This window comes from Mustelus asterias, chromosome 1, assembly GCF_964213995.1.
Source record: "Mustelus asterias chromosome 1, sMusAst1.hap1.1, whole genome shotgun sequence".
Taxonomy (NCBI): domain Eukaryota; kingdom Metazoa; phylum Chordata; class Chondrichthyes; order Carcharhiniformes; family Triakidae; genus Mustelus; species Mustelus asterias.
Window position 1 is genome coordinate 166,082,169 of NC_135801.1, and position 15,567 is coordinate 166,097,735.

Genomic DNA, 15,567 nt, shown 5'->3' on the forward strand with positions numbered 1-15,567 from the left:
AAGCCGGTGAGACCGCGACCCCGGGTAAGTGAGGCCTGGGTACAAACTGCGGCAGAGAGGGGGTTATATTCGGGGGCGGTGGCGGTTTGAGGAGGGTTTTAATTCCAATCGGGAAGCAGGGTGCCTGCTCCACCATCTGGCAGTCTGCGGGCTCCGCCATTTTAGCCGCTTTCCGGTCACTTTGGCCAGGATTGGACCGCTCCGGCCCGCGGGCAATGGGGAGGACACAGGCTGTCCTCTCCGGACCAGCCCCTATAACTTTACCGGGCTCCAACACATGGCTTAGGCCCCAGTGCAGCACAAAGAGGGATTGCGGCCCTCTCCTCACCTTCCCCATTGAGACCTTCAGGCCAGGCCCATACTGAGTGCCCAGCTCCCAGAGCAATGCTCAGGGAATCCCCCTGCTCATGGAGCTGCTGCTAGATATGTCTGTATCAACTATCCCTTACCTCCCCTCACCATAAAAACCCACTCTGGCTGCACTTTCATCACATTGTTGTCCCTAGGATGTGAAGTCTTTTTTTAAAATGAATTTACTGTTGGGATGTGGCTGATGTTTTAAAGTTTATTTTATTAGTGTTGCCAGTCGGCTTACATTAACACTTTAATGAAGTTACTGTGAAAATCCCCTAGTCGCCACACTCCGGTGCCTGTCGGGTACACTGAGGGTGAATTTAACATGGTCAATATACCTAACCAGCACGTCTTTCGCACTGTGGGAGGAAACCGGAGCACCCAGAGGAAACCCATGCAGACACGGGGTTAATGTGTAAACTCCACACAGACAGTGACCCAAGCCAGAAATCAAACCCAGGTCCCTGGTGCTGTGAGGCCAGTAAGAAGTCTCACAACACCAGGTTAAAGTCCAACAGGTTTATTTGGTAGCAAATACCATAAGCTTTCGGAGCACTGCTCCTTCGTCAGATGGAGTGGAAATGTGCTCTCAAACAGTGCAAACAGACACAAAATCAAGTTGCAGAATACTGATTAGAATGCGAATCCTACAGTCAGCCAGGTCTTAAAGGTACAGACAATGTGGGTGGAGGGAACATTAAACACAGGTTAAAGAGATGTGTATTGTCTCCAGACAGAACAGCTAGTGAGATTCTGCAAGCCCAGGAGGCAAGCTGTGGGGGTTACTGATAATGTGACATAAATCCAACATCCCGATTTAGGCCGTCCTCATGTGTGCGGAACTTGGCTATCAGTTTCTGCTCAGCGACTGCGCTGTCGTGTGTCGTGAAGGCCGCCTTGGAGAACGCTTACCTGAAGATCCAAGGCCGAATGCCCGTGACTGCTGAAGTGCTCCCCCACAGGAAGAGAACAGTCTTGCCTGGTGATTGTCGAGCGGTGTTCATTCATCCGTTGTCGTAGCGTCTGCATGGTTTCCCCAATGTACCATGCCTCGGGACATCCTTTCCTGCAGCGTATCAGGTAGACAACGTTGGCCGAGTTGCAAGAGTAGGTACCATGTACCTGGTAGATGGTGTTCTCACGTGAGATGATGGCATCCGTGTCGATGATCCGGCACGTCTTGCAGAGGTTGCTGTGGCAGGGTTGTGTGGTGTCGTGGTCACTGTTCTCCTGAAGGCTGGGTAGTTTGCTGTGGACAATGGCTGTTTGAGGTTGCGTGGTTGTTTGAAGGCAAGATGTGGGGGTGTGGGGATGGCCTTGGCGAGATGTTCGTCTTCATCAATGACATGTTGAAGGCTCTGGAGGAGATGCCGTAGCTTCTCCGCTCCGGGGAAGTACTGGACGACGAAGGGTAGTCTGTCCACCATGTCCCGTGTTTGTCTTCTGAGGAGGTCGGTGCGGTTTTTCGCTGTGGCGCGTCGGAACTGTTGATCGATGAGTCGAGCGCCATATCCTGTTCTTATGAGGGCATCTTTCAGCGTCTGGAGGTGTCTGTTGCGATCCTCCTCATCCGAGCAGATCCTGTGTATTCGGAGGGCTTGTCCAGAGGGGATGGCTTCTTTAACGTGTTTAGGGTGGAAGCTGGAGAAGTGGAGCATCATGAGGTTATCCGTGGGCTTGCGGTACAGTGAGGTGCTGAGGTGACCGTCCTTAATGGAGATGCGTGTGTCCAAGAATGCAACCGATTCCGGAGAGTAGTCCATGGTGAGTCTGATGGTGGGATGGAACTTGTTGATGTCATCATATAGTTGTTTCTGTGATTGCTCACCATGACTCCAAAGGAAGAAAATATCATCGATGTATCTAGTGTATAGCATCGGTTGAAAGTCCTGTGCAGTGAAGAAGTCTTGTTCGAACCTGTGCATGAAGATGTTGGCATATTGAGGTGCGAATTTGGTCCCCATGGCTGTTCCGTGTGTCTGGATGAAGAACTGGTTGTTGAAGGTGAAGACATTGTGGTCCAGGATGAAGCGGATGAGTTGTAAAATTGCATCTGGAAACTGGCAGTTGACGGCATTGAGTACTGAGGCCGTTGCAGCAATGCCATCATCGTGGGGCAGCAGTGCTAACCACTGTGCTGCCCATGTACCACCATGGGCATTGTATTCTTTTGTGATTTTGTTACTTCTGGTGGGCTATAGGGATGCTCCATGCACAATATTAAATTCTCCTATAAGCACCTGTAAACACCATGCTAACCACTGTGCCACTGATATTGGGGGCAACACTGCACTTCATTGTCCTTAGAAGCTGGTTGTGAGTTTTCATGAGCTGAGGGAGAGCTCCCAGTGATGCTGCTCCACTAATGGTGTAGTGTTGGAAATTCTGGGATATTGGTCCAGCAACTTTATCAAAATAGTAACTAATTAACTGATCAAATGAGTATGAGTAGATGGCAGGGCAGGTGGTATGTCATAACTGAAGTATGTGGGGGTTTGTGGAGAGCATTGTGATCCTGGGAAAACATATCTGCAATGATATTCTGCAGTTCCAGAAACTTTGGCTCAGAGATGTTGAGCTGGAGTCTAAGCTGCAGACATCACAGAACATCAGGGAGGGGGAAAGTTACCTGGAAACATTGTTCATATCTCGGGGAGCCGGGGCCAGCCGTTGAGCTCTGGCTGTGGGGAGGCACCGGGAAAGGGGAGTCGGTGTGAAGCCGGTGAGACCGCGACCCTGGGTAAGTGAGGCCTGGGTACAAACTGCGGCAGGGAGAGGATTATATTCGGGGCGGCGGCGGTTTGAGGAGGGTTTTAATTCCAATCGGGAAGCGGGTTGCCTGCTCCCAAGTACAGAAGGAGGCCATTCAGCCCATTGAGCGTGCACCGACCACAATCCCACCCAGGCCCTATTCCCGTAACCCCATGTATTTACCCTGCTAATCCCTCTGATACTAGAGTCAATTTAGTATGGCCAATGCACCTAACCCGCTCATCTTTGGACTGTGGGAGGAAACCAGAGCACCCAGAGGAAACCTATGCAGACACGAGAGAACATGCAAACTCCACAGTCACCTAAGGCCAGAATTGAACTCAGGTTCCTGGCGTTGAGGCAGAAGTGCCCGTGCGACCTGGAGGTAGTCAGACCCCTTTGATTACGTAAAACTTTCGTGTTTGGGAGCCATTACTGGGTATTGCAAAGGTTGTGTGTTGCCTGGCTGCTGCCCAGGTTAACACATCTGAGCTGCAGATGAGCTGGGTGAGGTGGGGGATCAACTTGTCCAGGCCCACACATGAATCAACTACATGGGTAAAAGCAGGAATGATGGCCTGTTCAGAAAGTTTGAAGAGGAGGATCCAAATAAGAACTCAGAACTTCAAAGGTAATAATCTCTAAATTGTCATCTGAGTGATGTGGCAATTGTTACAGGGTCAAGCAGATTAGAGACTCAAACACATGATTCAAAAAATGGTGTGAGAAGGGACTCGTAGAGCACTGGCACCAGTACTGGGGAAAGAGGGAGCAGTTCCATTGGGATGAACATAAGAACATAAGAAATAGGAGCAGGAGTAGGCTATCTAGCCCCTCGAGCCTGCCCCGCCATTCAATAAGATCATGGCTGATCTGAAGTGGATCAGTTCCACTTACCCGCCTGATCCCTATAACCCCTAATTCCCTTGCCGATCAGGAATCCATCTATCCGTGACTTAAACATATTCAACGAGGTAGCCTCCACCACTTCAATGGGCAGAGAATTCCAGAGATTCACCACCCTCTGAGAGAAGAAGTTCCTCCTCAACTCTGTCCTAAACTGACCCCCCTTTATTTTGAGGCTGTGCCCTCTAGTTCTAGTTTCCTTTCTAAGTGGAAAGAATCTCTCCCTCTCTACCCTATCCAGCCCCTTCATTGGGTTTCACTTAAACCAGGCTGGGAGCAGTGTTGGCGAAGTATATAACTAGAGCTGTGGATAGGACTTCAAACAAAATGCAGGGGCGAAGGGAAGGTTGGAAATCAAAAAAGTTGAGCAGTGTAGTCATTTGGATAAAGGCAGGCAGAGTGGAACAAAAAGGGACAGTGTTTAGTGGTAACGGTACCAAAAATTAAGGTCCAATCAAAGAACAGTGGTTACAAAAAAATAAAATTAAAGACTCATTATTTGAATGCGCAAAGTATTCATAAGAAAGATTAGTGCTCTCTATCTCTTCCTGTCACATTCTCTTTATCATTTTTCTTGCCTTGCTTTGGTTTACCACATCTTCCCAAATTTGATCCCTTGACTCCACTCTCTGGTTTAAAACTCTCTCTACTTTCCCAGTAATGCAGCTCTCTCTGGAACATCAGCCCTAGCATGGTTCAATGGTAGACCATCCCAACAGTACAGATCCCACTTTCCCCAGTACTGGTACCAGTGCCCCAAATACCATGGAGTCATAGAGTTTTACAGCATGGAAACAGGCCCTTTGGTCCGATTTGTCCATGCCGTCCAATTTTTACCATTAAGCTAGTCCCAATTGCCCACGTTTGGCCCATATTTCTCTATACCAATCTTACCCATGTCTAAATGCCTAAATGCTTTTTCTCTATCCCAATCTTACCCATGTCTAAATGCTTTTTAAAAGACAAACTTGTACCAGCCTCTACTAATACTACTTCTGGCAGCTCGTTCCAGACACTGACCACCCTCTGTGGAAAAAATTGCCCCTCTGGACAGATTTGTACCTCTCCCCTCTCACCTTAAACCTATGCCCTCTAGTTTTAGACTCCCCTACATATGGGAAAAGATATTGACTATCTAGCTGATCTATGCCCCTCTATTTTATAAACCTCTAAACCCCCTTAAGCCTCCTACGCTCCAGGGAAAAAAGTCCCAGTCTATCCAGTCTCTCCTTATAACTCAATCCATCAAGTCCCGGTAGCATCCTAGTAAATCTTTTCTGCACTCTTTCTAGTTTAATAATATCCTTTCTGTAATAGGGTGACCAGAACTGTACACAGTATTCCAAGTGTGGCCTTATTAATGTCTTGTACCAGAACTCACTCTTCCCATACCAGTCTTTGAACCACACATTCATCTTATTTACCCTATGCCAATTTGCACGTGGTTCGATTATAACTTTGGGGTTCACTTTCCCCTTAACCACTTACTCCAATTCAAAGTCACGGGGAGTTGGAGCCTATCCTGACAGACATTGGGCATTAGGCATGTTACACCCAGCATGGGATGATCGTCCATCACGGGGCACAAAATTCACACAATCAGACTGAGGGGCAATGTCTCATGTCTGCATGTCTTTGGATTGTGAGAAGAAACTAGAGCACACGGTGAAAACCCATGTGGACACAGGGAGAGCGTGCAAACTCCACACAGACAGACGCCCAAGGCCAGAATCAAACCTGGATCCCTGGAGCTGTGAGGCAGCAGCGCTAATCACTGCACCACCGTGCACTAAGTTGCTTTCAGTTTGGAACCTAGCTCGTATTTAATATGTCAAACCCACAGCAGGTCCCTCTCCCTCGCGGCAGGTCCCTCTCCCTCAAAGAACAATACAGCACAGGAACAGGCCCTTCGGCCCTCCAAGCCCGCGCCACTCCCTGGTCCAAACTAGACCATTCTTTTGTATCCCTCCATTCCCACTCCGTTCATGTGGCTATCTAGATAAGTCTTAAACGTTCCCAGTGTGTCCGCCTCCACCACCTTGCCCGGCAGCGCATTCCAGGCCCCCACCACCCTCTGTGTAAAATACGTCCTTCTGATATCCGTGTTAACCCCCCCCCCCCGCCCTCACCTTGAACCTATGACCCCTCGTGAAGGTCACCACCGACCTGGGAAAAAGCTTCCCACCGTTCACCCTATCTATGCCTTTCATAATTTTATACACCTCTATTAGGTCACCCCTCGTCCTCCATCTTTCCAGTGAGAACAACCCCAGTTTACCCAATCTCTCCTCATAACTAAGCCCTTCCATACCAGGCAACATCCTGGTAAACCTCCTCTGCACTCTCTCTAAAGCCTCCACGTCCTTCTGGTAGTGTGGCGACCAGAACTGGGCGCAGTATTCCAAATGCGACCAAACCAACGTTCTATACAACCGCAACATCAGACCCCAACTTTTATACTCTATGCCCTGTCCTATTAAGGCAAGCATGCCATATGCCTTCTTCACTACCTTCTCCACCTGTGCCGTCACCTTGAAGGATCTGTGGACTTGCACACCAAGGTCCCTCTGCGTATCTACACCCTTTATGGTTCTGCCATTTATCGTATAGCTCCCCCCTACGTTAGTTCTACCAAAATGCATCACTTCGCATTTATCTGGATTGAACTCCATCTGCCATTTCTTTGCCCAAATTTCCAGCCTATCTATATCCTTCTGTAGCCTCTGACAATGTTCCTCACTATCTGCAAGTCCAGCCATTTTCGTGTCATCCGCAAACTTACTGATCACCCCAGTTACACCTTCCTGATCGTTTATATAAATCACAAACAGCAGAGGTCCCAATACAGAGCCCTGCGGAACACCACTAGTCACAGGCCTCCAGCCGGCAAAAGACCCTTCCACTACCACCCTCTGTCTTTTGTGACCAAGCCCGTTCTCCACCCATCTAGCCACCTCCCCCTTTATCCCATGAGATCCAACCTTTTTCACCAACCTACCATGAGGGGCTTTGTCAAACGCTTTACTAAAGTCCATATATACGACATCCACGGCCCTTCCCTCGTCAACCATTCTAGTCACTTCTTCAAAAACCTCCACCAGGTTAGTGAGGCATGACCTCCCTCTCACAAAACCATGCTGATATCGTTAATGAGTTTATTCCTTTCTAAATGCGCATACATCCTTTCTCTAAGAATCCTCTCCAACAACTTCCCTACCACGGACGTCAAGCTCACCGGCCTATAATTACCTGGGTTATCCTTCCTACCCTAGTTAAATAACGGGACCACGTTAGCTATCCTCCAATCCTCTGGGACCTCACCTGTGTCCAGTGACGAGACAAAGATTTGCGTCAGAGGCTCAGCGATTTCATCTCTCGTCTCCCTGAGCAGCCTGGGATAGATGCCATCAGGCCCTGGGGCTTTGTCAGTTTTAATGTTCCCTAAAAATCCTAACACTTCCTCTCTTGTAATGGAGATTTTCTCTAACGGGTCAACACCTCCCTCCGAGACACTCCCGGTTAACACGCCCCTCTCCTTCGTGAATACCGATGCAAAGTATTCATTTAGGATCTCCCCTATTCCCTTGGGTTCTAAGCATAATTCCCCTCCTTTGTCCCTGCATTTGTTTTTGTTCCTCCGCACTTGAATAGCTTCCTGTACAACGGTGCTACCTGTTATTAAGGAAGTCTTAGCAATGCACTTAGAAAGTCAGAGTATTATCAGACAAAGTCAACATGGTTTTACAAAGGGAATTTTTTTTTTTCAAATTTAGTGGAGGTTTTTGAGGATGTAACTGGTATAGTAAAGGAAGCTGTGGTATATTCGATTTCCAAAAAGCATTTGATAAGGTGCCATGTAAGAGTTTAATATGCAAGGTAAGATTCAGAATTGGGAGTCATATATTGGCAAGGATGGAGATTTGATTAATGGACAGGAAGCAGAAGGAAAGTATAAAGGAGCATATTCAAGTTTCAAAACTTGCGCAAGAATCAGTGCAGGGAACTCAGCAATTTCCCATTTATATTCATGGCATAGATGAAGAGACCAAGAGTAATATATCCCAAGTTTTCTGACAGTACAAAGCTAGGTGGGAGTGAAAAATGTGGGAAGGGACTCCAGGAGGCTGCAAAGAGATACAGATAGGTTATGTCAGAGGATGGCAGATACTGGATAGTGTAGAGAACTTTGGTAGTAAAAGTAAAAAATAAATATTTTTTAAAAGGTGTGAAACTTTTAAATGTTGATGTTCAGAGGTACTTTGGTGTACTCTTAAAGGAACACAGCGTGCAGTACAGCTGGAAATTAGAAAGGCAAATGGCACGTTGACCTTTATTGCAAAGGGACTGGAGTAAAAAAACAAGGAATGCTACAATTGTATACGACCTTAAGTGAGGCCACACCTGGTGTACTGTCCATAGTTTTGGTCTCCATGTATCTATGGAAATAAATAGTTACCTTGGAGGTGGTACAGCTAAAGTTCACTAAATTGATTCCTGGGATGAGAGAGTTGTCCTATAACGAGAAACTGATAAAATTGGGCCTATATTCTCTGGAATTTGGAAGAATGAAAGGTGTTCCCATTGAAACACACGATTCTGAAGGAGCTTGAATGGGTAGACACTGAGACACCATTTCCCCTGGCTGGGGAATATGGAACACAGTGATACTGCCTCAGGATTCTGGGTCAAGCATTTCTGACTGATGTGAGAAATTACTTCAGTTGTTAATCTCAGAACTCTCTACCCCAGAGGGTTGTGGGTGCTCCATCGTTGAGTATATTTAATGCTGAGATCAATTTTTTTTGCCTCTTGGGGAATTGAGGGATATGGGGGAACAGGGAGAAAAGTAGAATTGAGGCTGAAGATCCTGTGATCATATTGAATGGTGGAGCAGGTTTAAGGGTCCTACCATCTGCTTCTGTTTCTTTATTAGTCACAAGTAGGCTTACATTCACACTGAAATGAACTTACTGTGAAAATCCCCTAGTCGCCACACTCCGGTGCCTGTTCGGGTATGTTGAGGGAGAATTTAGCATGGCCAATTCACCTAATCTGCACATCTTTGGACTGTGGGAGGAAACCGGAGCACCTGGAGGAAACCCACGCAGACACAGGGAGAATGTGCAAACTCCACACAGACAGTGACCCAAGCTGGGAATAGAACCGGGGCACCTGGTGCTGTGAGGCAGCAGTGCTAACCATTGTACCACCGTGCTGCCCCCTTCTTATGAAGAACAGCAATATATGTTTGGATGGTGTGTGACTTTGGAGGTAATTGCGTTCCCATGATCCTGCTGTTCTTGAGCTTTGTTATGTGCTGATTCCTAGTTGAACATGGTAGCTGTGATTTCCTCGGTGATAGCTCTAAAGGCTATTCATTCAAACACACATAACGAATGGATATCTGATTTGCCAAGGTAATGGAGGATGACTGGTGTCCTAAGAACACTATATTCTGCACCCTCTCCTTTCCTTCTCTATGTACAGTAAGCTTTTTCTGTACAGAGCTTAAGAAAAAATACTTTTCACTGTATGCTAATACATGTGACAATAATAAATCAAATCAAAATGCCCGATTGGATGTTGGGGGAAGGAAAGAAAAAGATTGACAAAAGAAAACAATTAATGAGTGGAACAGTCCCCCTATAACTGTAATTGGGCAACACTCTTAACATGTATTAATCATCCTACACTGTAATCAGTGACGGTAATAATTAGGAACTACTGTAACTTGTGAAAAATTGTAATTGTGGTCTGTCTTGTTTTAGGAGATTCTGACAATACCAATGGAGAACACTCAGGAATCAGACTCTGCTCTTCAGTCAACTGAGATCTGCCAAAAAGGGATCAATTTAAATTGCTCCAAAGGGCCCGACCGTCGGCAGCGTTCCCGAGATAAACTGAAGCTCTTTATCTGCTCAGAATGCGGTAAGAGCTTTAACAAGTACTCGCACCTCAAATTGCACCTCTTGGTCCACACAGGCGAGAAACCTTTCAAATGCCGTGTCTGTGAGAAGGAATTCAATCACCCATCCAGCCTTCGCAAACATGAGATCACTCACACAGGAGAAAAACCATTCAAATGCTCCGACTGTGGAAAAAGTTTCAATGATTCGTCAAATCTTTCCAGGCACAAGCGTATTCACAGTGGTGAGAAGCCATTTAAGTGCAACATGTGTGATAAAGGGTTTACTTATTCTCACCATCTAGTGTCACACCAGCGCACACACACAGGAGAGAAGCCATTTCAATGCACAACCTGTGGAAAAGAGTTCAGCCAGTCATCCACATTGGTGATGCACAAGCGAACACATGCTGACAAGAGGCCCTATAAATGTGGCACATGTGGGAAGGGATTCCAGCTGTCACGCCACTTGGTGACTCACCGCCGCACGCACACCGGAGAGAAACCATTAGAACTCGGGAAAGAGTTGAAGCAGGACTCCAGTTTGGTGAAACACCAGCAGATTGATATGGGAGAGCTGCCATATAAATGTACCATCTGCAGCAAAATGTTCCGTCAGTCACACAACCTAATGATCCACAAGTGTACACATAATGTGAAAAAGCCATATCAGTGTTCCACACACAAGCAGGAATTCAACCATCAGGAGTTCAAGAATCAGCACACACACACAGGAGAGAGGCCATACTTATGTTGTGTGTGTGAAAAGAGGTTCAAGGGCTCCAGCATGCTAGTGACACAACACGTCAATACAGGTGCCAGCCCCTATCATTGTATTGGATGTGGAAAAGTTTTCAAAAACTCATCAAATCTCCCCCAACACCAGCCTGTGCACACAGAAGAATGGTCGCACAAACGTGCTGGGTGTGAGAAGGGCTTCAAGCGTGCACACAAGTCATGCATGCAACTTAGTGAGCCATCAGGACGTCCGATAAGGAAAGGTTCTGTTCAAATGTACAAGATACAGGAAAGGCTGTAAAACTCCTCCATCTAATACATCACCAGCACAGCCACAGTATATGAGATCTTGTCATCCCTCTTCTCCCTTTGCTTCCCTCTTAAACACAAGATCAACATTAGCATTTGGATGAGACATTGTCCCTTAATCTCCCTCCCACTACCATAAGCTCGATGGAATCGATGTTGCATTGTGCCACTTGAAGGAGGTATCGACGTGCCGCAATTTGTGGGCTAAGACAATTCTGAATAAGTTAAGAGTCACAACAGTATCAGCTCTTTGGAACTCTATATCAATGTGATATTTGAGAGCAAAATCTGTAGAACCACTTCAAATATTCTGTCAAGTTGAATCAGTCCCTAGTATCAGAGGCTTAATCGAAATTTGGCATCCTGTAATTTTCTGATGTCTTCCAAGACATGGTCCAAGCCAGGAACACTATAATGGGACCCAATCTGTTTCTTCGGGGTATGGAGTCCAGTGTACTTGGAGCTCAAGGGGCGAGAGCTATCAGAAATGATATTATCTGAGTGGACCTGCCTTTTTCATTGCCAAGACTTCAGGGACGGACAGAAGCTTTGCTGCTAGATCTTCAACAGAGACTGGCCCTGCCATATTTCTGTGCAGGCATGATTTGGGCTGCTGAACCATCCCAGGCAGGCCGAGGAACTTCAGCGCCTTTGCTTTAAACATTTTGTTTTCATATAACAGCTTTAGTTGATTTCTATTGGAAAAGCAGCTGAATGAATAGGTCCCCAAACTTCTCCTCAAGTCTGTTATTTTCTTCAAATTGTTTATTCTATTTTCAAATATACTGTTGAGAAATTCAGGAAAGGACATGGGGAAACGGTGGAGAAATAAGGTAGTCTTGGCCGAATCTTTCATACAGAAGTGCTGTCAGCAGATGGACTTCACACCCTGGTACCAATATTCCACAGTGGATGTTGCACTTGAGGCAGCATTGTATGCTTCCTGTGTGATAAACCTAACTTGACACTAGACCAGGAACCACAAATGACTTTTCGAGTTTTATGGATTTCAAAGTGCTCTCCCGAGTTTAGAAGGCCAATACGAGTTTAGAAGGCCAATCTCTCTAACCGCTGTTCAGTATGAATATTTTATGCACTCACTGTCACATATTGCTGAGATCCTAATAATAACATTGAGAACAACTTATTTTTTTCCTTCCCATTTGCCTGAGTGAGCAGAGTGAAGAAAACATTCAGTAGTGAATATTTGGAGAATAGTGTTTCTGTAATGATTGAATTTGCACCCCACCCCCAGTTAAGGGTTTAGCCTCTTCTATAGATATGCGCACACACAAGGCTGGCTGGAACTTTATGCATGCCAGGGGCTGTTCTTCCACAGTAACTTTGGCACCTCCCTTGGCATCACCACGCCTAACAACTCAGAATAGAAGTTAAAATAGAAAATGCTGAAATACTCAGGAGGTCCAGCAGCATCTGTGGAGAAAGAAACAGAGTTAACGTCTCAGATCAACGGACCTTCATCAGAGCTGGGAAAAGTTAGAAATGTAATAACTTTAAGCATGAGAGAGCAGAGGGGGAGTAGAAACAAGAGCAAAAGGAGAGGCGTAGGTAGGATTTAAGTCGGGAAATAACAATGAATACCTGAGACCCACAGCATACAAAGCTCGGGACCAAGTGCTGGAAAATGGGGTTAAAATAAGTATTTGGCTGACACAGGCATGATGGGTCAAAGGGCCTCTTGCTGTGCTGTACAACTCTATGCAAGGCCAAAGCAACAATGTAATGGGACAAGTGAAGAAAATATCTCCAGAGGATGTGTGAATGGTAAAATGATGAACAGCTCAGAAATTAGAGTAAAACCAACAAAGAAAAATAGAAACATGGGGGCCAAGGTTACCGTAGTTCCAGTATTCCGATTTTATTTCAGGTTTTCCACATCCAATATATTTTGCTTTTGTTTCAGATTGCGAGATATCGAACATAGAATCATAGAATTTTTCAGCACAGGAGACCTTTCAGCATGTCATATCTCTGCTTACCCTTTAAAAGAGCAGTTGTGTTTAGTCCCACAATTCTGCTTTTTGGCTGTAACCTCTCCACCCTCACCCTCAAATGCACAGTCAATTCCCGTTAAAAATTATTTATGGAATCACCTTCCACCACCCTTTCCCAGATCAGGGAAAAACAATGCTGTTTCAAGATGACCAGTCTTAACTTTTCCAATTTCTGATCACCACTGAAGTTCTTAATCGCTGGCAACATCCTGTTAAGCATCCTCTGTGCTCTTTCTAAGACTCCTGACATTTCTCCAAGTGCTCCAGCTGCGGCTACACCAGTGATTTATAAAGTTCGAGAATGATTTCTATGCGTCTATTTATGAACCCAAGAAATCCGTACTTTTTTAACCACCTTGTCAAGTTGTTACGGTATCTTTAACCTTCTCTGTTACCTTATCAAAGAATTCAACCTCAACTATTTGTCATTAACAAATCCATGCTGGCCCTCTTTGATCAAACGGATGAAAATTTGTTTTATTCACGATAATGATTTCCAAATATTTCTCCACTGCAAATGTTAAACTGAATGGTTTGTTGTTCTTGATTTAACCCTCCCCACTTTTGAATAGCAATACAGCATAAATCACCCTCGTTACTTCTGTATCCAATGACAATTAAAAGACTGTGACCAATGCCTCTGCTAGTTCCACCTTTGCTTCTTTCTGCAACCTAGGGTGAATTCCAACTGGACCATGTGATTTACCAAATTTCAGTCTTTTTAGTATGCCATCTCCTCTATTACGATCTATAAAATCCCTATCCTCTTAGTGTAAAATATAGAAAGAATAGGTAGGTCACTTATTAATTTGAAGGTGGAAGTCTACTTGGGGGTGGGCAGTGTTGGAGGAAGGTTAGAGGAAAAAGAGATCTCAGACTATAAATAACCCAATCACTAAAAGCTACGCCACAGGTTAGCAAGGCCCTGAAAAAGTAAATCAAGCGTTAGGCTATGTTTCTAGATGGATTGAATTGAAAAATTGTGAAACCTGTATTAAATGTTGATTAGACCATACTTAAGCATACTGTGGGCAGTTCTGGTCATCATTTAATAAAGAAGATCTAAAGACATTGCAGAGAGTGTAGAAGAAGATTTACAAAGATGATGCCAGAAATGCATAAGTATATATCAAGAAAGGTCAAGCTGGTGTCTTTTCTCTTGGAGTGGACGTAGTTTGAAGGCCTATTAGAGGTATTTAAAATTATGAAAGGTTTTGATAGAGTGGAATACAGAGAACATACTTTTTGTGGAGAAGAGCATTACCAGAGGCCATCACGATAAGATAGTCACCAAGGAATCCAATAGGGAATTCAGAAGAAACTTATTTACCCAAAGAGTGCTGAGAATGTGGAACTGTACCACAGGAAATGGTTGAAATGACTAGTATAAATGTGTTTACGGGGAAGCCAGGGAAGCATATGAGAGAGAAGGGAATAGATTTAGATGGGGAAAGATGAGAGGAGGCTCATAAATGCCAGCAGAGGCCAAATGACCTGTTTCTGTGCCATATATCTTATGTAATATGTAATCTTCTCATCATCTGCTTCCTTTCTGAACGCAGATGGAAAGTACTTATTTAATCCATTAGCCATATCCTCTGTGACTAGATGTAGATTTCCCTTTGGCTATTTAATAGGTCCAGCTTTTTCCCCAGCCAAACGCCTTTAAACTGAGTGCACTAATCCTGAGCATTACTGAACCTCCCATTTCTGGAAGCATTTGAAATATAATCTGACCCTACAAACCTGCTGATATGTCAGGTGCATGTGTGTCAAAACCTTATTTTTCAATATTTTGATAGTTTGAAGCAATAAAGCTTAATTGGTCCTAAGGAAAAAAAGACTTTGTTCTAACAATGAGACCATAGAGGGATTTTATTCTACTGAATCTGAAACCTTTTAGGGGAGATACCTTTATCAGCATGGTTCGCTTGGTAACATTCAGAAGGTCATGGGTTTTAAGGCTGCACCAGGACCTGACCATGTTAATTAGGCTGATGCCCGAAAGCAGCATTATAACAAATGCTAGTCCATGGAGGAGACTTCAAACCAAGGTGTTATTTGACAGTAAAACCTTGATGGGTTGGCATTGTGGGGGGAAAAAAAGATCAAATAGTCTATTCATCTGCAGCAAACAAAATGTACACTTACTGTATGGATGTATGTAGGAAGGGCATGGAGAGATTCCTGTCTGAAGATATGTTTTATGATTTTTTAAAAACTTTCAGTGACGTGTATCTGTAAAGTTTAGAAAATAAACAGTGTGTGTGCATCCACTCTTGTAAATAAATATCTGTTGTGTTGCTTATTATTAGGATAATTCCAGGGCACATTTAACCAAGTTTATGATATCCAGAAGAGAAGCCATGCAAATTACTCAATGGTAAAATGTCCAATTCGTGAAGGTTCCAGGACGATAAACCAGTTTGTCCTGAGATGGAATTTTGCTAAATTCTGGTTCATCATTTCAAATATGACACAGCTCAAAAAGGCCGGTCTGTCCACCATGCCTCTGCTAGCTCTTCATGAGAGATATTGAGCAGTTCCATTCATTTGCTCTTTCCCCTGTAACTTTTAAAGATGATTGCC

The 15,567-nt window shown here is 44.9% G+C and overlaps 1 protein-coding gene across 1 annotated transcript; it reads left to right on the forward strand.

The window, feature by feature from the left end:
- Positions 1-3,034: 3,034 nt before the first annotated feature.
- LOC144499809 (uncharacterized) lies at positions 3,035-15,262 on the forward strand. Its single transcript, XM_078222317.1, has 2 exons — positions 3,035-3,094; positions 9,780-15,262. Exon 2 carries the CDS (start codon positions 9,798-9,800, stop codon positions 10,953-10,955), a length of 1,158 nt encoding a protein of 385 aa, XP_078078443.1. The 5' UTR covers positions 3,035-3,094; positions 9,780-9,797; the 3' UTR covers positions 10,956-15,262.
- The last annotated feature ends 305 nt before the right edge of the window (positions 15,263-15,567 follow it).

What these genes read in the sequence shown, in the direction of transcription:
- LOC144499809 (XM_078222317.1), top strand. Translation starts at nt 9,798, where the DNA reads ATGGAGAACACTCAGGAATCAGACTCTGCTCTTCAGTCAACTGAGATC.